Consider the following 24,069-nt stretch of genomic DNA (forward strand, 5'->3'; position numbering starts at 1 on the left):
GAAAACTCTTGCGTTAGACAGCCTAGAGTTAGTCAACCTAGAGTTCAGGTTTAAACTCAGAGTTTGTTAACCCTGCTTTCTGAAACAGAGCCCTGGTAAAATAGAAGCAATTATGATTGTGTTCGAGAAAAGAAATATATAGATCCACGAATAACAACGTACTGAACGCAGCCCAGGTTGCGGTACATCTAACCACCACCCATTCTCCCGGATCGCCCGCCCAGTCGCCACCCCCTATGTGTAACGCGCACGGAGGACGGTTGCTTGTTTGTGGAGTTTAAACGAAACAGGGTGCGCGACCGTAGCTTTGTCGTTAGTTTGAGAAGTTTAGGACAAATGTAGTTCGCTTGCCACACTGTTCTAACCAGCGAGAGATGCTTTGTTGTTTTACTGTACTACCATCCCGCCCCAGCGCTTTTAGCCACGTTTTATCATATTTTAACCCCTGCGTCATGGTTTCGTAGGATGGAAGTAGACGACGTGTCGGTTAGAGAGCAACTTTTCCACAACAAAGTGCGAGAGACTTTTGTAAGTACGCTAATGCTCTTTGTTTATAAACCTCAAAACATAAATAATTCCAGCTAGATATTAATCCGTGGTGCATTTCGGGAAGTGGCTGTATTATGTTCATAAAAGTTTGCATACTGATAGTGATATCGTTTCTTCCTCTACTGAAGTTCTGTGGTTACTGTAGCCTATAACTTATTACAAGGGAATCCCTTTACAGGTGTGTGTGTGTGGCTGGTCATTAATGTGGCTGAGACACAGAAGGGTAACCCAAGGAGCCTTTTCTTCCACCTTGGGCATCCATTCAAATGCATTTCTGTATGTTTCTTCTTGTAAAGCCTTGGCTGTAGACTATCATGGTTGTGTGTAATGAGAGCCATGTATAACTTATAGTTGTATAGATTCCATTCAGTATATAAAACATGTACTTTAATGAATGGCTATATGTAATGATTTTACCTGAACTGTTGCAACCTGGTTCCACCACATTGACTTCTTTATGGGATGTTACGCTGTGTTCAGTACGGCACACTGTAGCAAAACGTTTCGCAACATTAAATGTATATCTGCATTCTATTTGGACAAGTTTTGGTGGTACCTCTTTCACTCAGTTTTAAAACGTTTTGTCCTTACTGAATACAACACTGTATGGATGGCACAGAACAGCTCCTGCTGAACTTCAGACCTGATTACTATTGCTTCAACAGGGCACATCGAGACGACCCTTAACCCCGCAACGCACAGCAGTTCTCATGTAGACCTAGCTACAGCAGAGCACGCCTTGTTCCATGAGCCAAAAAGATAACAGCACTGTACTTTAAAGACCACATCTAATCTTGCATTTTGTAGGCTTGTTCTGTGAGTCAGAAATGACGACAACGTTGCAGAACGCCAAGACCCTCATGATGTGAAATTGTATTTCAGTATCTAGACTAGAGGTCGACTGATTATGATTTTTCAACGCCGATACTGATTATTGGAGGACCAAAAAAAGCAGATACCGATTAATCGGCCCATTTTTTTAATTTTTTTTTTTATATACATATATTTGTAATCATGACAATTACAACAATACTGAATTAACACTTATTTGAACTTTTAACTTCAATTTAGTCTCAAATAAATAATGAAACCTGTTCAATTTGGTTTAAATAATGCAAAAACAAAGTGTTGGAGAGGAAAGTAAAAGTTAAATATGTGCCATGTAAAAAAGCTAACGTGTAAGTTCCTTGCTCAGAACATGTGAAAGCTGGTGGTTCCTTTTAACATGAGTCTTCAATATTCCCAGCTAAGAAGTTTTAGGTTGTAGTTATTATAGATCTATTTCTCTCTATACCATTTGTATTTCAAATACCTTTGACTATTGGATGTTCTAATAGGTACTTTAGTATTGCCAGCCTAATCTCGGGAGTTGATAGGCTTGAAGTCATAAACAGCGCAATGCTTGAAGCACAGCGAAGAGCTGCTGGCAAATGCAGGAAAGTGCTGTTTGAATGAATGCTTACGAGTCTGCTGCTGCCTACCACCTCTGTCAGACTGCTCTATCAAATCATAGACTTAATCATAATATAATAAACACAGAAATATGAGCCTTAGGTCATTAATATGGTCAAATCCGGAAACTATCATTTTGAAAACAAAACGTTTATTATTTCGGTGAAATACGGAACCGTTCCATATTTTATCTAACAGGTGGCATCCCTAAGTCTAAATATTGCTGTTACATTGCACAACCTTCAATGTTATGTCATAATTATGTACAATTCTGGCAAATTACGGTCTTTGTTAGAAAGAAATGGTCTTCACACAGTTCGCAACGAGCCAGGCGGCCCAAACTGCTGCATATACCCTGACTCTGCTTGCACAGAATGCAAGAGAAGTGACACAATTTCCCTAGTTAAAAGAAATTCATGTTAGCAGGAAATATTAACTAAATATGCTGGTTTAAAAATATATTCTTGTGTATTGATTTTAAGAAAGGCATTGATGTTTATGGTTGGGTACACATTGGTGCAACGATAGTGCTTTTTTTCCGCAAATGCGCTTGTTAAATCACCCGTTTGGTGAAGTAGGCTGTGATTCAATGATAAATTAACAGGCACCGCATCGATTATATGCAACGCAGGACAAGCTAGATAAACTAGTAATATCATCAACCATGTGTAGTTAACTAGTGATTATGTTAAGATTGATTGTTTTTTATAAGATACGTTTAATGCTAGCTAGCACCTTACCTTGGCTCCTTGCTGCACTCGCATAACAGGTAGTCAGCCTGCCACGCAGTCTCCTCGTGGAGTGCAATGTAATCGGCCATGATCGGTGTCCAAAAATGCTGATTACCGATTGTTACGAGAACTTGAAATCGGCCCTAATTAATCGGCCATTCCAATTAATCGGTCGACCTCTAATCTAGACATACTCCAAATGTTACAGCAGACTATAATGGGTAGAATTATACAAAGATGAGGTGTGTATCATGTATGGTTCACGGCTCATATGGTCTTATGGGTCCTTAAAATTATCATAACAAAAATATGTTTGATACAAATGTGAAACGCCCCAGCCCCCCCATCTGAGATGCCAAAAACACTTTCGGGCTACGCTGGTGTGGAATCGCCCAGTAGGATTAATACTAAAAATATGCTTCAATGCCCAAAGCGTATCTTGACATTGTCCCTTTCACCTAGGCCTAATTCTTCTCAAGTACCCCGGGCCTTGCTTAACCTTTATTAACCTTATTTCTTCACTGTTTGTTCTCTCTCACACACGGCGTAATCATTTGACCTCTGGTCATTAAAGGGGCTTTAGCCTTAGCTTATCATCATTGACCCTGATACAAGCCCCTCTCATCTTGCTACCTTTGAAAATGACTTGGTAGTTAACGTTTCAGTAATCTTGTGACGTCATCCTTCCAAAGTGTATCAGAGACCAGAAGATGTTCTGTCCCACATCAGTATTGATCTGTTATTCAACTTCCTCTCGGTAATGGGAAATATTTGGACTATTATTATAAGGACATGCAGACTTTTCATGTTCCATACCATTTGTTGATTTGTTTTTGGCTGTTGCGCATCAATTAGATCTATCCTCTTGTTCCACTTGTAAACCTAGCATTGTACAAACTCCTCAATGTGTTGGCATGAAAGCTGCTTTGAAAGCGGGGTAGCTGCAGCTTTTCTTTTTACTCTGCCGCTGTCTCCGTCTGTACAGAATGGGTTTTTACTCTGCCGCTGTCTCCATCTGTACAGAATGGGTTTTTACTCTGCCGCTGTCTCCATCTGTACAGAATGGGTTTTTACTCTGCCGCTGTCTCCATCTGTACAGAATGGGTTTTTACTCTGCCGCTGTCTCCATCTGTACAGAATGGGTTTTTACTCTGCCGCTGTCTCCATCTGTACAGAATGGGTTTTTACTCTGCCGCTGTCTCCATCTGTACAGAATGGGTTTTTACTCTGCCGCTGTCTCCATCTGTACAGAATGGGTTTTTACTCTGCCGCTGTCTCCATCTGTACAGAATGGGTTTTTACTCTGCCGCTGTCTCCATCTGTACAGAATGGGTTTTTACTCTGCCGCTGTCTCCATCTGTACAGAATGGGTTTTTACTCTGCTGCTGCCTCCACCTGTACAATGTTGCGCCCACTTTCTGCACCGCCTTCAATACAAAAGCCCATCATTTGGCCATTAAAACCCAAATGAAACCCTCTTGAAACTCCAGCTCCTGGTTCTCAAATGCCTGGCCAACTGGGCAGTGCCTTCAACAAAAGCTCAGGCAGGCAGAGACCCTGGCCGTTAGACACACTCTAAACTCTAGCTCCTCGGCCTATTCTCAACAATCAGGTTCATGTTGGGGCAGGAAGTGAGCAGTAGAACACCATGCATGAAAGGGTTAATTCATTTTAAGTTTGCCCAACTTTCCACCACCACCTTCCACCACAGAAGCCCAGCCTCCGGCCGTTAAAACCCCTTTTAAGCCCAGCTCCTTGTTTAGAACTGCCTGGACAGAAAGCCCAGCCTCCGGCCGTTAAAACCCCTTCTAAGCCCAGCTCCTTGTTTAGAACTGCCTGGAAAGAAGCCCAGCCTCCGGTCGTTAAAACCCCTTTTAAGCCCAGCTCCTTGTTTAGAACTGCCTGGACAGAAAGCCCAGCCTCCGGCCGTTAAAACCCCTTCTAAGCCCAGCTCCTTGTTTAGAACTGCCTGGACAGAAAGCCCAGCCTCCGGCCGTTAAAACTCCTTCTAAGCCCAGCTCCTTGTTTAGAACTGCCTGGACAAAAAGTTGCCTTCCTCCAGGTAGAACTCATGTGTTTTTCACCTACAACTGCTGACTCGTCTCTCGGTCTGTCCCTCTCTCTTTTTGTTGGCTAGGTCTTTCACCCCCTTGTGATCCCCCTCCTACCTACCGGTACTTTCTCTTTGTGGGATATAGCAGGCTTATTGCGAACACAGCACTTTGAAAGATTTCCTCCACAGTTTGTTGGCTAATTTTGATGCTGAGCATTTGTAGCGTCATTGTTTTGTTGCGACATGCATTTGACATTTTGCGGTACCAGGTTAGCTATACGTCACGATTGGTAAGAATTTCTCAACAAACCTACAAAACCATAGGCTACTTGGCGTATGCGTTATGTAAGGACCGGTGAATGGGAATGATTGTCACCAGTCATGTCTGTAGAGAAGGCATTGTTTTGCGTTGCATTCAGTTGGGAAAACAAAACACTGTAGACAGTCTCAGATACCTGTCCTGTTAGCTGGAATCTATTGTCCAAGTGCTAAATTGTCACTGTTGGGGACATCAGCCCAACCAGGCTATAGTGTTGGATCTATTCTCACTGCCTCAATGAGAAACAATCCTGCAATGGCAGCGATTTTAGGAACTTCACTGTGGTTAGGGCCCAGTTGTTAATATGGGTGATACAACCACTGGTTTTCCCCAAATCTCATTGCTGCCATCGTATAAAGAGGGTCAGGGAGATCGGCTGTCCCACCCATGGATTGGAGAAGGAGGAACCCCACTTCGTCACTGTACCATATGTCCTCATCTTCCATTGTACTTTGTATGTCAGAGTAATGTATGTCAGAGTAATGTAGTGTCTAGACATTGACATGAGTTGGGTGCGTGTGCAGATGCGTTTTCCTCTCCTTAAATGTTATTCTACAGTGAAGAATAGAACAAGAAGTTGTTGACCTTCTACTGCACTGAAATAATGCCCTAGAAAAGTGATCATATGCATTGAACAAATAGGTCTACAATTGAATAAGAGGAATGCTATCATATTTCAGTGGATTGACTATCAAAGGTTCCATTTTATGTAGTTCACAAGGACAAGATGTGCTTGGGTAAGCATTATTCAATCTACAGGAAACAGTCTTTTTCCAGGCAGTGGTAGTCATTTTGTCACATTTCTGCCACTCTCTCAGGATGAGGTAACTTTCTTTCTCAACTATTGTTCTCTGCAGTTAATGTCACCTCAGGGTGAACTCCTGAATCCTGCCACCATCGCCTTTCTTCCTCTGGGCTGGGGAGAGGATGTTTGTCTAGGCCTTACATGTTGTGTTTTATGTGTGTCCTTGGTGGTGTCTCTGAATAGTTCCAGTTAACTCAGCATTTCCTCCAACACCAATGGTGAAACGTATTAATCTCTCACCACATCCTGTGATTTTAGAGTTGAAGCTCTGTGAGTATAGTTGTGAACAGTTGACCACTGATTTAGTTTCAAGTGGCACATTCTCAGATTTTTACCCCAGACGACCAGGCCGGCAGACAGCTATTAGACTGTATCCGATTAAATGGGATTAATCAATGTTCAGTTGGTCAAGGAGTCTGTTCTCTTACAGAAGACAATATCCCTAGATTCATTGAGGCTGGCTGTATATTGACCCAAATAGGGGTTTAAGGTCTGTCTAGTTGCACACTTTTCCTTCCTGTCCTAACCTGATCCCAGTCCCCCACTCTCACCCCGTTTCTCCCGCTCTCTTCATCTGGCTAAACTGGTATATCTAATCTGCAGACTCCATCTGTTTCTCTTGGCCTAGTGGCCTTGTCTTGCATGTCTCTGTCACCATGTCACTATACAGGCTGGGTCATTTCAAAACCCACCGCACCGTTGACAGTGGATAGTAATGCATTGTGATGGAAGAAACAAATCCTAGCTTATTGTGACCTGAAACGGTTTACTTCAAAACATTGACTGGGTGAGGCTTCCTGAGTCCAACCCACACATCTTGACTAGATAGCTAGTTACACAACTGTGCCAGTCAGAAAGGAGAACAACCAGACTATCTATCCTCCTCTGTTATCTAGCCCCCTGTTATCCTGTCCAGCCAGCTATATCCTGTCTATCCTCCTCTATCTAGCCCCCTGTTATCCTGTCCAGCCAGCAATATCCTGTCTATCCTCCTCTGTTATCTAGCCCCCTGTTATCCTGTCCAGCCAGCTATATCCTGTCTATCCTCCTCTGTTATCTAGCCCCCTGTTATCCTGTACAGCCAGCTGTATCCTTTCTAGCCCCCAGTCAGCCTGTCCAGCCAGCTGTTATCCTGTCTATCCTCCTGTTATCCTGTCCAGCCAGCTGTTATCCTTTCTATCCTACTGTTATCCTGTCTAGCCAGCTGTTATCATTTCTATCCTCGTGTTATCCTGTCCAGCCAGCTGTTATCCTGTCCAGACAGCTATATCCTGTCTATCCTCCTCTGTTATCTAGCCCCCAGTCAGCCTGTCCAGACAGCTGTTATCCTGTCCAGCCAGCTGTTCTCTAAATTCCAGGGTTATTACTTTTGTGATTCTCTTTAGTTTTTCTTATTAGTTAAGATTTCTATTTGAAATTCAGTTTCAGTTTTTTAGATCAGATTGACTATTTAAAAAAAAAAACATGTTTTAAGTTTGCTAAAAAAAAGATACTACTTCCGTTTTTATATTTATTTTTAGGGGACGAAGTAGCCTATGCTTGGGAGGCTAGGAGCCATGTATGTGTTTGTATACGTTCTGGGATGTCACTTCTTGCCATTGTGGAGCAGTATTGCATAAAGTGATGGGTCAGGTTATAGATTAGGTTTGAAGGTAGACTCAGCGAGGTGATGTAGATGTAAACAATAGTAGTGGGTCGATTTCCGCAGCAACCAGGAGTGTTGATGCGTGAGGCTAAACTTCTCTGCTGTTTTGGTCCTGTAGCTACAGCTACCACTTGTAGCACAGCGCAGTGACTGTGTGAGAGAGGTATTGCATGGCGCTCATGTCAATATCTGCTGTGCTGCTGGTGGAAATATCATCTTGCTGAGTCTCACTTGATCATTTAACGGTAATCTCCATGTGACCTGTCAGAAGCATGAAAATCCCATTCGAAAAATAGCTTGAAAACCCCATTTTGATTTTTGTCCTAAATTTAGAATAAAGACACGTAACATAATTTGTGATGGATTTTAGTTAGTTTTGGAGTCAAAGATAATAGTTTATTTCAGTTTACTAAATATTTTTTTCATTTAGTTGTAATTTGATTTTCAGTTTACTATAATAACCTTGGTACAGTCCTAAAGAATGTCTGCACTCTCAAGGACCCCCAACCTTGTCAAGCTTCTTCGATAATCACTTTCACAGCAATTCATGTCAGCCATGAGTACAGCTCCTAGTGATGATGACCAACATAACAGGGTCCTGTGTGGATCAGTTGGTAGAGCATGGCGCTTGTAATGCCAGGGTTGTGGGTTCGATTCCCACTGGGGGTCAGTATGGAGAAGTATACACTTTGGATAAGAGCGTAGACCTGCTGAATGACTCAAATGTAAATAAAGATGATAATCAACTGTCAGAGAGCGAGTCTGAGTTTAAACCAAACGACCTAGGTGACTTGATCTGTTGTATGTGCTGATCTGAAGATATTATCTCAACATTTACCTGATATTTATTTAGACTTTTTTTTAAGAATTGATTTATTTCACTTTTATTTAACCAGGTAGGCAAGTTGAGAACAAGTTCTCATTTACAATTGCGACCTGGCCAAGATAAAGCAAAGCAGTTCGACACATACAACAACATAGAGTTACACATGGAGTAAAACAAACACACAGTCAATAATACAGTAGAAACAAGTCTATATACAATGTGAGCAGGTGAGAAGGCAAATAAAGGCCATGGTAGCAAAGTAAATACAATATAGCAAGTAAAACACTGGACTGGTTGATTTGCAGTGGAAGAATGTACAAAGTAGAGATGAAAATAATGGGGAATGGCTCCTAGACTGGGGTTGGGATTATTGAACTGAGCTGCATATTTTCCAAGAAAACAAAAGATGTCTTTCAAGTAAAATCCTGGTAATATGGAATGATCTGTATTAGCCTAATCTTTTGGTCTTTTGTTTATTTCCTCTGTCAAGATCTGTGTTCTCCTCTTCACCTGCCTCTACATACTGTCCTACCTCATCCTCACCCATTTCAAGAAGAATGCAGACTATATCACCACTGGTGAGTATGAAAGTCTGCTTGCCTGGCTGAAATGACTTGAGGGATTATGTTCAACACATCCATCCATCAAACTAAACTAACAGTCCGTTAGAGGAAATGGAAGCTGTTGAAAAACCTCTAGCTGACATTTGCTTTTTGGAATGTTCTTGTAGTATTGTGTTTATGGAGACCACACCTTCCCTTGTGTGCACAGCAGAAACCTATTGTTCAGACCTCTTAGACTGTATTTTACACAAGCAGTCAAATTCTGATTATTGGAATTGATCTTCTGACCAATAGACTAGCTCTGAAAAATATCTGATGTAATTGGTCAAAAGACAAATTAGATGGAAAAATATATTAGAATTGGGCTGCCTGTGTAAACAGCCTTGGATGTAGATTTAGTGAAATCAGTTCATTGGTTTCTTTGAGTTGGTCTATTGTAAGTGTTGGGCTGCTAGAATACTGTACATTGTCTTGCTCTAGGCCGTCCACAAGCCTCAGGACTCGCCTGAAGGCAGTACCAGTTAAATACATTAATGGAAGTATGTATGGAAGTTGTTTACACCCCCCCCCCCCCCCCCCCCCCCCCCCCCCCAAAGGGAGGATTAAATACAGTGCCTTGCGAAAGTATTCGGCCCCCTTGAACTTTGCGACCTTTTGCCACATTTCAGGCTTCAAACAAAGATATAAAACTGTATTTTTTTGTGAAGAATCAACAACAAGTGGGACACAATCATGAAGTGGAATGACATTTATTGGATATTTCAAACTTTTTTAACAAATCAAAAACTGAAAAATTGGACGTGCAAAATTATTCAGCCCCCTTAAGTTAATACTTTGTAGCGCCACCTTTTGCTGCGATTACAGTTGTAAGTCGCTTGGGGTATGTCTCTATCAGTTTTGCACATCGAGAGACTGACATTTTTCCCATTCCTCCTTGCAAAACAGCTCGAGCTCAGTGAGGTTGGATGGAGAGCATTTGTGAACAGCAGTTTTCAGTTCTTTCCACAGATTCTCGATTGGATTCAGGTCTGGACTTTGACTTGGCCATTCTAACACCTGGATATGTTTATTTTTGAACCATTCCATTGTAGATTTTGCTTTATGTTTTGGATCATTGTCTTGTTGGAAGACAAATCTCCGTCCCAGTCTCAGGTCTTTTGCAGACTCCATCAGGTTTTCTTCCAGAATGGTCCTGTATTTGGCTCCATCCATCTTCCCATCAATTTTAACCATCTTCCCTGTCCCTGCTGAAGAAAAGCAGGCCCAAACCATGATGCTGCCACCACCATGTTTGACAGTGGGGATGGTGTGTTCAGGGTGATGAGCTGTGTTGCTTTTACGCCAAACATAACGTTTTGCATTGTTGCCAAAAAGTTCAATTTTGGTTTCATCTGACCAGAGCACCTTCTTCCACATGTTTGGTGTGTCTCCCAGGTGGCTTGTGGCAAACTTTAAACGACACTTTTTATGGATATCTTTAAGAAATGTCTTTCTTCTTGCCACTCTTCCATAAAGGCCAGATTTGTGCAATATACGACTGTTGTCCTATGGACAGAGTCTCCCACCTCAGCTGTAGATCTCTGCAGTTCATCCAGAGTGATCATGGGCCTCTTGGCTGCATCTCTGATCAGTCTTCTCCTTGTATGAGCTGAAAGTTTAGAGGGACGGCCAGGTCTTGGTAGATTTGCAGTGGTCTGATACTCCTTCCATTTCAATATTATCGCTTGCACAGTGCTCCTTGGGATGTTTTAAAGCTTGGGAAATTTTTTTGTATCCAAATCCGGCTTTAAACTTCTTCACAACAGTATCTCGGACCTGCCTGGTGTGTTCCTTGTTCTTCATGATGCTCTCTGCGCTTTTAACGGACCTCTGAGACTATCACAGTGCAGGTGCATTTATACGGAGACTTGATTACACACAGGTGGATTGTATTTATCATCATTAGTCATTTAGGTCAACATTGGATCATTCAGAGATCCTCACTGAACTTCTGGAGAGAGTTTGCTGCACTGAAAGTAAAGGGGCTGAATAATTTTGCACGCCCAATTTTTCAGTTTTTGATTTGTTAAAAAAGTTTGAAATATCCAATAAATGTCGTTCCACTTCATGATTGTGTCCCACTTGTTGTTGATTCTTCACAAAAAAATACAGTTTTATATCTTTGTTTGAAGCCTGAAATGTGGCAAAGTTCAAGGGGGCCGAATACTTTCGCAAGGCACTGTATATGTAGAATGTATTTTATAAGTTGTTTACCCCCCCCCGCCCCCAAAGGGAGGATTAAATATGTGTAGAATGTATTTTATAAGTTGTTTACCCCCCCCCCCCCGCCCCCCCAAAGGGAGGGTTAAATATGTGTAGAATGTATTTTATAAGTTGTTTACCCCCCCGCCAGATCAATGTTCCAGTAAATATTTTTTTGACAAAACAAATTGTCTCCCTATATTAAAAAGATGGAGAACAAGCTATGAACAAAAAATACTGACGTTTTGGTACAGCCAACTAGCACAAAAATAATATTGTGATATTGTCAAAATAATAAGATACATTGTCAAAACTAATATCTCTGCGCCTCCTGAGTGGTGCAGCAGTCTAAGGCACTGTATTGCATGCAGTGATAGACGTGTTACTCTAGCACTGCACGCTGACCGGGTCGCCAGGTGTACGGTGTTTCCTCCGACACATTGGTGCTGCTAACTTCTGGTTTAAGTGAGCAGTGTGGCTTGGCGGGGACGTGTTTCGGAGGACGCATGGCTCTTGACTTCGCCTCTCCTGAGTTCGCATGGGAGTTGCAGCGATGGGACCAGACTGTAACTACCAATTGCATATCACGAAACTGGAGTAAAATAAGTAATATCTCAACATGTAACTGTATAGACCCCCCATCACTAATTTAATGTGTGTTTCCCCACCAACCTGTACATGTGGAGGGGTAGCAGCTATCTATCTGGGCCTATAGCTGGGGACCTTGGCCAGAACACACAGGGCCCTACACTGCTGCAGGAGGTTGTTATGGAAACACCTCAGGCTTGTGGGTCAGCTGGGTGAGGGGTGGGAGGAATGTTCCTTTTAAGATAAACACGTACCCTGTCCTTTCCAAGTATGACCATTTTCTAATTGAATGTGTGTTCTGTTGCTCTCAAGTGAACACAACGTGTGGATGTGCAAATGCAATTGGTTATGTGGCTTTATGTAATCACTCCAATAAGGTGTGGTTATAGAAAACAGCTGTAGCACCTCCTACGTCTGGCCTGTATCTGTATCCTTCTGGCAGAGGTTTGGTAGTGGGCCAGCCCACAGCCTACTCAGCCAGTGTGCTTATTGGGTTTTGGAAAGGTGGACCGCTGAACCTGCTCTGCATTAGCAATACAGTGTTTTTGAATGCAATGAATGTCCTCAGCAGTCAGTCAACACCACCAGCAGAACGTTTGTGCCTCACAGCTTTAATTGAATAGTGTTGATGGTCTGAATCAATTGGGATGCTACTAACTGGTTTGTCTTACACTCAGACCGTGTTTTTCCAAACTCTCCTGTTCCTCTTCTTGACTCATACAGGCATACCAGAGATGTTTGTTCTTTGGACCTCTTGAACACGGTGTACTCTGCATATCTCTGTTGTTGAGGCCAACTCTCCTTATTTCCCCTCCATCCGTTTTCATCGGTCTTTCCATTTTATTGCTCTGTTTTTAGAATCTTCCTCTCCTTTACCTCTTCCTCGCCTCTACCTTCCTTTACCTCTTCCTCGCCTCTACCTTCCTTTACCTCTTCCTCGCCTCTACCTTCCTTTACCTCTTCCTCGCCTCTACCTCTCCTTTACCTCTTTCTCGCCTCTACCTCTCCTTTACCTCTTTATCGCCTCTACCTTCCTTTACCTCTTCCTCGCCTCTACCTCTCCTTTACCTCTTCCTCGCCTCTACCTTCCTTTACCTCTTCCTCGCCTCTACCTTCCTTTACCTCTTCCTCGCCTCTACCTTCCTTTACCTCTTCCTCGCCTCTACCTCTCCTTACCTCTTCCTCGCCTCTACCTCTCATTACCTCTTCCTCGCCTCTACCTCTCCTTTACCTCTTCCTCGCCTCTACCTTCCTTTACCTCTTCCTCGCCTCTACCTTCCTTTACCTCTTTATCGCCTCTACCTTTACCTCTTTCTCGCCTCTACCTTCCTTTACCTCTTCCTCGCCTCTACCTTCCTTTACCTCTTCCTCGCCTCTACCTCTCCTTACCTCTTCCTCGCCTCTACCTCTCCTTACCTCTTCCTCGCCTCTACCTCTCCTTTACCTCTTCCTCGCCTCTACCTTCCTTTACCTCTTCCTCGCCTCTACCTTCCTTTACCTCTTTATCGCCTCTACCTTTACCTCTTTCTCGCCTCTACCTTCCTTTACCTCTTCCTCGCCTCTACCTCTCTTTACCTCTTCCTCGCCTCTACCTCTCCTTTACCTCTTCCTCGCCTCTACCTCTCCTTTACCTCTTCCTCGCCTCTACCTTCCTTTACCTCTTTCTCGCCTCTACCTTCCTTTACCTCTTTCTCGCCTCTACCTCTCCTTTACCTCTTCCTCGCCTCTACCTCTCCTTTACCTCTTCCTCGCCTCTACCTCTCCTTTACCTCTTCCTCGCCTCTACCTCTCCTTTACCTCTTCCTCGCCTCACTTCTTCCTCTCCTCTACCTCCAGGCTCCATCAACATTCCTACCATTTCACTTCTCTTATCTGTCTAGTTGTTTGGTTTGGAGCCGTCTGTTTTCAAGGTTTCCTTCAGTTGCCAAGATGCTCATGTTCCTTTAGTCAGTACTAGGTTGCCTTACTAGCATGTTGGTATAAATGTGAATCACTCACTCATATGTTTTTCGCCATTTTTCAGATGACATTGAAGATGCGACCGTCAACAAAATTGCGTAAGTAAAGAGCGTAAGGCTGAACAAACTGACTTGGTAGCAGTCTGCAGCACGTTGACTCAGTCACTCACTGTGTCAGTGTGAGCAGAGAGTTTGACCTAGTATCTGAGTCAATGTGACCAAATGGAATGACACCACCACTTGGCTGTAGTTTTATCAGTCTGCCCGGTGTAACTGTTAATGTCCTTCCTACCCTTTGTCATGAATTTCTACACTGTCACAAACTTTCTCCCCCTCCAGGCTGTGGCTGTGTACATTCACCCTCTCTGTGGCGGTGTGTGCTGTGCTGCTCCTCCCCATCTCCATCCTGTCCAATGAGGTGCTGCTCACCTTCCCTCACAGCTACTACATGCAGTGGCTCAATGGCTCACTCATCCACGGTACTGTACCTTGTCTATACTACAACCAACACAGCATTTAATGTCTACACCACAACAACGCACTCAATCTGTACTTCTATAGCCTTCTGTTTTAAACCATATTTAAATCCTAAGTATCGATAGTCAGTGAGCTTGAAATCAATAGGAACCGTGCTTGACGTTGGAAATTGTTAAATGGGAAAAAACACACATCACGACAAGAGACAACACAACACTACATAAAGGGAGACTCTAAGGCAGCAACACATGACAACACATCATGGTAGCAGCACAAAACATGGAACAAACATTATTGGGCACAGACAACAGCACAAAGAGCAAGAAGGTGGAGACAACAATACATCACACAAATCAGCCACAACTGTTGCCTTTGGTTTTATGGCAAATATAGTGTGGTGTTTGGAAAAGGTGAGTCATGTTATCCTTTCACAGTAATTAAACAACCAGCAGAAGTGGGCCCCATATGTTAGTTGTTGGTGTGAATAACAAGGAGCAGTGTCAACTCCAACTCTACGTCTCTGAACCCTGTAGCTTATTGCCATGGATCCCTACAGATGTTAGTGGACTTGACTGTATGCCCCCCAATAATTTTACCCTACCCAACCAGGCTGCGCCTCCTTGTGGCGGACTGTGGTACTGTTAACAGTCAAACTTAGGACCTGTTGTTAATATTTGCTAATAGATTGTTCTATCTATTTGATGGTGTTTCATAACGTTCTAATCTGTCATGTTTTGACCATATCTCTTCTCTTTCTCTCCATCAGGCTTATGGAACCTAGTGTTCCTGTTCTCCAACCTGTCCCTGGTCTTCCTCATGCCCTTCGCCTACTTCTTCACTGAGTCGGAGGGCTTCGTGGGCTGTAAGAAGGGGGTGATGGCGCGGGTGTATGAGACGGCGGTGGTGTTGCTGCTGCTCACCCTGCTGGTGCTGGGCATGGTGTGGGTGGGTGTTGCCCTGCTGAACAACACGGCCAGGGAGAGCCTCTACGGTCAGTTGATCTTTGACTTTGCTATTCATATAAGCCATTTTGCTACTGTTCGCAATGGGTATTTTGAAGAATTGAATTGGAGTCCTTTATTTTTGAGAACCATATATGAAAATCCTTTCTCTGGTGACCTTTTGATATCCCCTCTCAGACGTGTGGGAGTGTTACCTGCCCTACCTCTACTCTGCCATCTCTCTGTTTGGAGTGCTCCTGCTCCTGTGTAAGTAGCTGACTAACTTGTGATCAGTTGGTCTTGGTCAGATATTTTTTTGTATTACATTTTTAGTAATTTAGCAGACACACTTATCCATAGCGACTTACAGGAGCGATTAGGGTTAAGTGCCTTGCTCAGGGGCACATCGACAGATTTGTTTTACTTAGTTGGCTCTGGGATACGAACCAGCGACTGTTCAGTTACTGGCCCAACGCTCTTAACCGTTAGACTATCTGCCACCCTACCACTTCCTATCTCCCTGCAGTGTGCACTCCCTTCGGGCTGTCCCGCATGTTCAGTGTCACTGGGAGCCTACTGGTCAAACCAGGGGTGAGTGACAATCCACATACTATACCCCTATATACAGACAAGAACAACACTATACCATTGTTATAACTTGATGACATCCATCCCCTGTGTTTCTTCAGCTGTTGGAGAATGTGGAGGTGGAGATGAACTGTGCTGCGTTCGAGGAGGCTTCTCTCTCCAGGAAACTCAACAGTGAGTTGACTACCGTGTGCTAGAGTACACAGACAGGATGCTCACACTACACCATGCTATTATGACTCATCCTAGAGGAGGTGGTGTTGACCTTGCTCTGTTCCTTGTAGGCGGTAGCACGTCATGCAGAATCAGTGTAAACGTGGAGCCTTTGAGGGTGCAGTTCCTCGGCGTCCAGGCCAAACGCATCGCCCTCCGTAAGACCAAGATGTGTATATAATACTACTGTGTTTTATTACCTTCTGTAGGTATTGACTGATTTAGGGCTACAGCATACAGGGGATACTAGCATTCATTGGAAGATTATTATTATAAAAGTACAACATTGATTTCATTCAGGCATTATAAAAAGTCCAGGAATAGCAACACTGCTCACCGGGCAACAGACCGCATTGTGTACAATGGTTCTCAGCTCGCCTCTGTCTCTCTGTCTCTGTCTCTCTGTCTCTGTCTCTCTCTCTGTCTCTGTCTCTCTCTCTGTCCCTGTCTCTCTCTCGCTCTGTCTCTCGTTCTTTCTCCCCCCCCCTCCTCTGTCTCTCTAATCCCCCCCCTCAGAGATGCGGAGGAGAGCATCACCATGGCAGCGGAACCTGTTCTACCCTCTGGCCATGCTCCTGCTCCTAGCTCTAACGGTGGTGTGTGTGTTGATGGTATGTTTCCACGTTCTGGAGCTCCTGTTCGACGAGACGGCCATGCCCAGAGGAATGGGGGTGAGGACTCTACCAAGGGGAATAAGGGGATGTGTGAGCTGGTAGGGGCTTTGTATGGATTATTGGCTTTTATAGCATCAATTCTAGACCACGTGCTGTTAGTCTTCTTGTAGGGCTGGGGTATATGGCCGAAAACTATCTTGATTTAATTATATATATATATTTTCATACGTATGAGTGAGTCCTTCAAATTAAGCACACAGCCATGCAACCTCCATAGACAAACAATGGCAGTAGAATGGCCTTACTGAAGAGCCCAGTGACTTTCAACATTGCACTGTCATAGGATGCCACCTTTCCAGTAAGTCAGTTTGTCAAATTTCTCCCCTGCTAGAGCTGCCCCGGTCAACTGTAAGTGCTGTTATTGTGAAGTGGAAACATCTAGTAGCAACAACGGCTCAGCCACGAAGTGGTAGGCTACACAAGCTCATTGAACGGGACCGCCAAGTGCTGAAGTGCGTAAAAATTCTGTCCTCGGTTGCAACACTCACAACCAAGTTCCAAACTGCCTCTGGAAGCAACGTCGGCACAAGAACTTCGAGAGATTCACGAAATAGGTTTCCAAGGGTGAGCAGCCGCATACAAGCCTAAGATCACCATGCAAAATGCCAAGCATCAGCTGGAGTTGTGTAAAGCTCGTCGCCATTGGACTCTGGAGCAGTGGAAACTCATTCCCTGGATTGATGAATCACGCTTCAACATCTGGCAGTCCGAGGGGTGAATCTGGGTTTGGCGGATGCCAGAAGAACGCTAGTGCCAACTGTAATGTTTGGTGGAGGAGGAATAATGTTCTGGGGATGTTTTTCATGGTTCGGGCTAGGCCCCTTAGTTCCAGTGAAGGGAAATCTTAACGCTACAGCATACAATGACATTCTAGACGATTCTGTGCTTCCAACTTTGTGGCAACAGAAATGGTTTGTTGAGATCGGTGTGGAAGAACTTGACTGTCCTGCACAGAGCCTTGACCTCAACCCCATCGAAAATATTTGGGATGAATTGGAACGACGACTGCGAGCCAGGTCTAATCGCCCAACCCCACTAATGCTATTGTGGCTGAATGCTGCAGGGACTTGCTTCCAATGTTCCAACATCTAGTGGAAAGCCTTCCCAGAAGAGTGGAGACTGGTATAGGGAGGACCAATTCCATATTAATGCCCATGATTTTGGAAAGAGATGTTCAACAAACAGTTCTCCACATACTTTTGATCATGTAGTGTATGTTGAATTCTAATTGTATATTGCCACTGTTCCTCCTGAATAGCCTGTTCTATTCTATATGAAGTTACTGAAGACCATTTATATGTTATATTGATTTAAGACGACACAAATACAAGGAACATGCGGAGGATGAGGGAGGGAACATTTTACAACCAGTTGGCATTAACCGTGTGTTTCCTCTGCGTGATAGGACCCTCGTCTGGGGACAACTTCCTTCTCCATGTTTGGTTCTCTGGGAGCAGCAGTGCAGGTGGTCCTCATCATGTACCTGATGGTGTCGTCTGTGGTGGGCTTCTACAGCTCTCCTCTCTTCACCTTCCTGCTGCCCCACACTCAGGACACCAACCTCACACAGATCATTGGGAACTGTGTCTCTCTTCTGGTCCTCAGCTCAGCACTGCCAGTCTTCTCTCGTACTCTGGGTAAGGGCTCTCCCCTTTCCCCTGGTTGAGTTTCTGTATTCTTGTCTCATATGGTTGAACAAAAAGTGATGCATTGCCTACTGTTATTAGACAGTTTCTGGTTGCATTATCATTTCTGACCAGAAGAGGGCGTGTCTATGCAGTCAATCACTATGAACGCTGTGTGACCTTGGCCATGTTCAAGTACTGCGCTTCACAAATACACCCTCACCAGTCTGAGGATCTGAACTTTATCCATCCATGATGAGCAGTAAAGCAGTTACAGAGCGTTGAACCTAACCACATTCTATCTGTTCTTCAGGCATCACACGGTTTGACCTGCTGGGAGACTTTGGGAGGTATAACTGGCTGGGGAACTTCCACATAGTGTTCCTGTACAACATTTTGTTCGCTGGCCTCACCTCTGCTTGCCTCATCAACACTCTCACCTGGACTGTGCAGAGAGAACTCATACGTGCCTTTGGTACTTACATCAATCAATCCTAATGTATTTCTAAAGCCCCTATATACATGAAACAGTGCTTGACAGGAAGATATGTCTCTGGACCTGTTTCCTGATTGTTCTATATGTTGGCTCTTTGTTTAGTTTTTAAAATAATAACGCTTTCATATAACTTTACATCTTTCCATTTAAAGGGATGTTCCACTCCAAATACAACCGTACATGATTTGTCCACTTATCTTGGCTGCAGCCGAATCCCCTCATCAGCTATTGAATATGTATTTGATTGGTCATATTGTGTTACTTTCATTATGCAGTAGAAGGGCTGTGCTAGCTGCCGATGGTCAGTGTGTTTTCAGAGTGACTGAACTGTGAGCACGCTAGCAAGGTGTTCCCTCCCAACTCTGGGCCTGGCCATGTTTCCCAATGGGCTGCTCTCCTTTCCTCAGATACAATTAAATATCAGATACAGGCCTATACAATTCTCTCACGAAAGTGAGAGGGGAGTAGGATTCCCGTAGGGGCCTGTAGGTCTAGCCGCTGGCCCACTCCCCAGCCCCTCACACACATACACACTCACCAGCCCCTCACACACATACACACTCACCAGCCCCTCACACACATACACACTCACCAGCCCCTCACACACATACACACTCAACAGCCCCTCCGCCCAACAAAAACAAGAGTGTAGAGCCATATATATATATATTACACACACACCCCTTACTCACAACAGATGTCATCTCTCCTTTCCCGCGACCTCCCCAACTGCTTTTGTTCTGTTTTGTGATTGATGGACTTTCTTAGCACCCAAACTTCCTTGCCCACATACTCTATCCCTCTCTTCCCTTTGCTCACCGTCTTTCTCTCTTGCTCGTGATCTCTGTGTGTGTTGGCGGTAAACGTGTCGTTACACCTTTTTAACCGTATGTGTTTTATGTCTCCGCAGGTCTCCACAAACTGCCTCTGACCGTGTCCCGCACCACCATCCCCCTCAAGCTCCTCCTGGACAATGGCCTGTCAAAGATCCAGTGACTGACATTCCCTTGACCAATCAATTGTCATCTCTAACACCTGACCGGGACCTAAGCCTCCTGAAGAGCATTCCCATTGGAACAAAAGGCACCTTGTCTTCAGTCCTCCAGCCTATCGGTGTCTGGATCACCAGAATGAAAAGACAGAAGTGGAGGAGTAGAAGTGCAGTTTGGCCAATGGTGCAGTAGAGCGCTGCTCACTGACTAATCACCAATTAATACAAGTTGACCTGGGGAATCAATTTAAATCGTCTCAGACTACAATACTGGGGCTGTATTGGAATCATTGTGCACAGTAATCTGAGCCAAAAACGAGATGTTCTGGAACCAATGAAAGATTCTGGAACTGAAAAAGGGCTCTAATCTGTATCAGGGTTCTTGTTGACATTGTGACATCATACAGAGCATCCTGGATGTCCTAATGCCTTGTGAGAAACTCTGTGGGTTTGAGAGGTTGAGCTGGGACTGACTTACTTTACTCTTTGGACACACGTGTCAAAGCTATTTTGGAACATTACATTGTGACTGACTGACATTTCCTTTTCCTGCTCTGGGGTTCAGCGTTTGAATCGTCTCTCGCTCGCTGCCGCCTCCCCCTCCCCCCTCTCATGTTAACCACTCTTTTTTGGGCCTCACTCATCCTGTGAATCCCACTTCCATGTTTTTTAAGACGTCTGTCTGTAATGGTGTTGTGTTTGTTAATGAGAGGAGGATGTTTTAAAAAGCGGGTTGAGGGATTACTCACTCTATTCTACATACCTTGACCTTCATATCGTGGAGGAAGAGAACAGGACAGGAAAGGGTTGTGTTCATTAGGTTAAGTTTGAAAACTTTTTGCAACAGAAAATAAGTTTGTTTCGGTCTTTTTTTTTCTTCCATGTGGTGCCTAATGAACACGACCCATGACTTGTTTTTAAACTCATCACTTGGAATAAGTGAATGATACATGAAAAGATACCTTAACACATACAGATGATTTAATTTTTTAAGGAGGTTGTGTCATTGGTCGTATAATGGCATTTCTGTTTACTTTTTCTCATGTGTTTTTAACCCCCTAAAGGAGAGCTTCCTAAATGCAAAGTGACGCTCACTAGTTTTGGGTGTCCTGCCTTGGACCAGTCTTACTGTGAATGTTTTTAACGTTAATATTAACCTAAGTGCAATACTGGTTACTGTCCACTGCCAATTCCAGATGTTTTTTTCTGTTCAATTCATATTGGAATAGTCAATGATCTGTGGCTTTGTTTTTATTTGTGTCATGGTTCTCCTTTGCTGTATCAGCATGTTAAGTTGTGGTAGTATTCTTTATGATTAGCTGATAGTCAGAGTTCTGTTCCGTTCAGCACCAGCAGGGGGCAGGGTCTCCAAATTCACCAAACTCACCTGGCAGCCTGCTGAACGTTTACCTGAAGTTATTTTATCCTTGATCAATGGTCAGTCATTAAAGTTGACTCATTTCACTAGCCTGGTCCCAGATCTGTTTGTGCCATCTTGCCAACTCCTTTGCCACTCATTGTCATGCTAAACAGCATTAAGATTCCATAAGAATTTGGCAAGTGAGCAGAAACAGATCTGGGACCCATCAATTCAATATATTTTTTTGGGAGCACAATGTTTGAGTGGGCTGGTTACTTAGGGGTGATAATGTTAATGTGCTACTCTTTTTATTAGTTAATCAAGGGCATTTTTTACTGTGAGACTGCAGAACCTCTCTTTAATCTGGGAGCTGATGGACATTTTATTTCGTATTGTTTAAAAACGCTAACGTAATTTTTTTACATTTTTTATTTTACCTTTATTGAACTAGGCAAGTCAGTTAAGAACACATTCTTATTTTCAATGACAGCCTAGGAACAGTGGGTTAGCTGCCTGTTCAGGGGCAGAACGACAGTAATGAGAATGTGACCTTAGGTGTTGAAATATATAAATATATAATTATATTTATTTTTATGTACTAGGGAGGAAAAAGGACAAATGCATTGCATCTGGATTGGTATGAGTAATAAGACTGTTTAGAGTGCAGTTAGATCTAGTGTACATCTATAAATCATCGGGTCTCATTGTCCAGCCCATCCCGGTTCCGGGCTGTGTGATTGCGAGTGTCGGCCCATCCTGTGCCAGTGTGTCTGTCTTCTGAGTGTCGTGTGCGTGTCTGTCCTCTGTCCCTCCACCCTTAGTCGCCTTGCTTTAATCAGGTCCAGAACAAAGCTGTTGTATTTTGCCCTGTTTGTCATCAGAGGCCGTCCCTGACGCCGCTACAACCCAAGCCCACACACAAATCAAGAGGAGACTCTCTCGAGCGCGCTCTCCTTCACCACCACCCACCTAAAATACTCTTTTTCCTCCAGTTTTTCTTGCATATTATTCATTTCCTCTTGGAAGGAAGAAAAATAAATCATTGTTTCTCCTTGATTTTTGTTTACGTTTCTTTCTTGTTTTCTTTTGTTGGATGTTTGATTTGTCTTTTGTTTTGTGTTGCCTTTTCCTCCACTAAAAGGGAGTGTCTAAATGTTTGCGGAATGCTACTTCCTGTGAATCAAATTTGATTTGTCACATGCGCCGAATACAACAGATGTAGTAGACCTTACAGTGATATGCTTACAAGCCCTTAACCAACAACACAGTTTTATGGAAAAATAAGTGTAATTATGCAGGGGCACAGGTTAGTCGAGGTAAAATGTACATGTAGAGTTACTAAAGTGACTTCATAGATAATAAACAGAGTAGCAGCAGTGTAAAAGTGGGGGGGGCAATGCAAATAGTCTGGGTAGCCATTTAATTAGTGGTTCAGGAGTCATGGCTTGGGGGTAGAAGCTATTTAGAAGCTTTGTGGACCTAGACTTGGCGCTCCGGTACCGCTTGCCGTGCGGTAGCAGAGAAGTCTATCACTAGGGTGGCTGGAGTCTTTGAAAATGTTTAGGGCCTTCCTCTGACATGGCCTGGTATAGAGATCCTGGATGGCAGGAAGCTTGACCCTAGTGATGTCCTGGGCAGTTCGCATTACCCTGTGTAGTGCCTCGCGGTCGGAGGCAGGGCAGTTGCCGGACCAGGCAATGACGCAACCAGTCAGGATGCTCTCGATGGTGCAGCTGTAGAACTTTTTGAGTATCTGAGGACCCATGCCAAACATACAAATGTACATATCAGAGGTTTGGTTCGCCCTGTGGGCTGTAGGCACACACACCACCTAGACATGGCACTTAATGAATACAGGTGTGTGTGTGTCAGAAATAAGTGCATCTACCTGTTTGAAACTTTCAGAGCAATTTACATTTTATTGACCCACCACCACCACAACTTAACCTAATTATTTTAGTGAATGTGCAAACTCGCCTTGTGAAATTAGTTCTGTTTATCACAATAAGACTTTTGAGTTGCTGTGTAAATTTCTTAGAAATAATCTTATGAGAGGATTTGATAGTTAACAAGCGCCTTGAGAATGAGGTGGTATTTGTATTACAACCATGTCATAACTTGGCATAACTGACAGGGAAGGAAAACAATAGACCAATGCTCTCTAAGTGATCCTGCAAATAACCCATCACGTTCAATAGTGATGCCTTTCAATTTATCCATCTAACAACTGGACAATTTAGTCTATATTCATTATGAAAGGTCTGATGCAGCTGTTTTTATTTCCATATCCAATCATTTCTGGGTAACAATTAACAAGTCTTAGTTTCATTTGAGGATAAATGTTGACAGCGGTGCCGTGCAATTTGTGAAGAGATTTGATGTGCCGACTCGATGGCACATGGTTTATGAAGAAACTACCAAAAATACAGGTGCCAAGCTTGTAGCGTCATACCCAAGAAGACTCCATGCTGCCAAAGGTAGTTCAACAATGTACTGAGAAAAGGGTCTGAATACTTATGGAAATGTGATATTTCAGTTTTTAATCAATTTGCAATAATTTCTAAAAACCTATTTTTGCTTTTATGCGCTCCAATAAACATGTCCCCATTCACTATTTCCCTGAACTTAAACCCCACCTTTATATGTAAATAAGCACTACGTCATGATGTCTAGGTCTATATCAATTATTTTTCAAATGCTATCTTCTGTTTACTGAAACACTGAGGGAAGATGAACCCTGGCAGTTGCTGTTTTATTTGATGAAGGCTACGAGTTAAAGATTGGTGGTTACAACGCTGGTCCTAGACGTTCACTGCAAGGAGAGACGAGTGTGCGCCCTTTTTTTATTCTCTTTTTTGTGGTGTCACAGACAAGAAGTCCAGTAGGGTAACTAACACACGCAAGGCCACCATCTGACTGGGAGTTCAGTGTCCATATCAGAAACGAGGCAGGAGTTGGGAGACAGCCAGCGTGT

At 43.6% G+C, this 24,069-nt stretch overlaps 1 protein-coding gene across 1 annotated transcript; it reads left to right on the forward strand.

Annotated features, from left to right (window-relative positions):
• Positions 1-262: 262 nt before the first annotated feature.
• LOC139416828 (limb region 1 homolog-like protein) lies at positions 263-22,151 on the forward strand. Its single transcript, XM_071165915.1, has 13 exons — positions 263-528; positions 8,871-8,958; positions 13,796-13,829; positions 14,070-14,209; positions 14,974-15,198; positions 15,347-15,415; positions 15,675-15,739; positions 15,838-15,910; positions 16,021-16,107; positions 16,466-16,620; positions 18,029-18,260; positions 18,562-18,723; positions 19,655-22,151. Exons 1-13 carry the CDS (start codon positions 466-468, stop codon positions 19,738-19,740), a joined length of 1,479 nt encoding a protein of 492 aa, XP_071022016.1. The 5' UTR covers positions 263-465; the 3' UTR covers positions 19,741-22,151.
• The last annotated feature ends 1,918 nt before the right edge of the window (positions 22,152-24,069 follow it).

Source organism: Oncorhynchus clarkii, chromosome 9 (genome assembly GCF_045791955.1).
Source record: "Oncorhynchus clarkii lewisi isolate Uvic-CL-2024 chromosome 9, UVic_Ocla_1.0, whole genome shotgun sequence".
Taxonomy (NCBI): domain Eukaryota; kingdom Metazoa; phylum Chordata; class Actinopteri; order Salmoniformes; family Salmonidae; genus Oncorhynchus; species Oncorhynchus clarkii.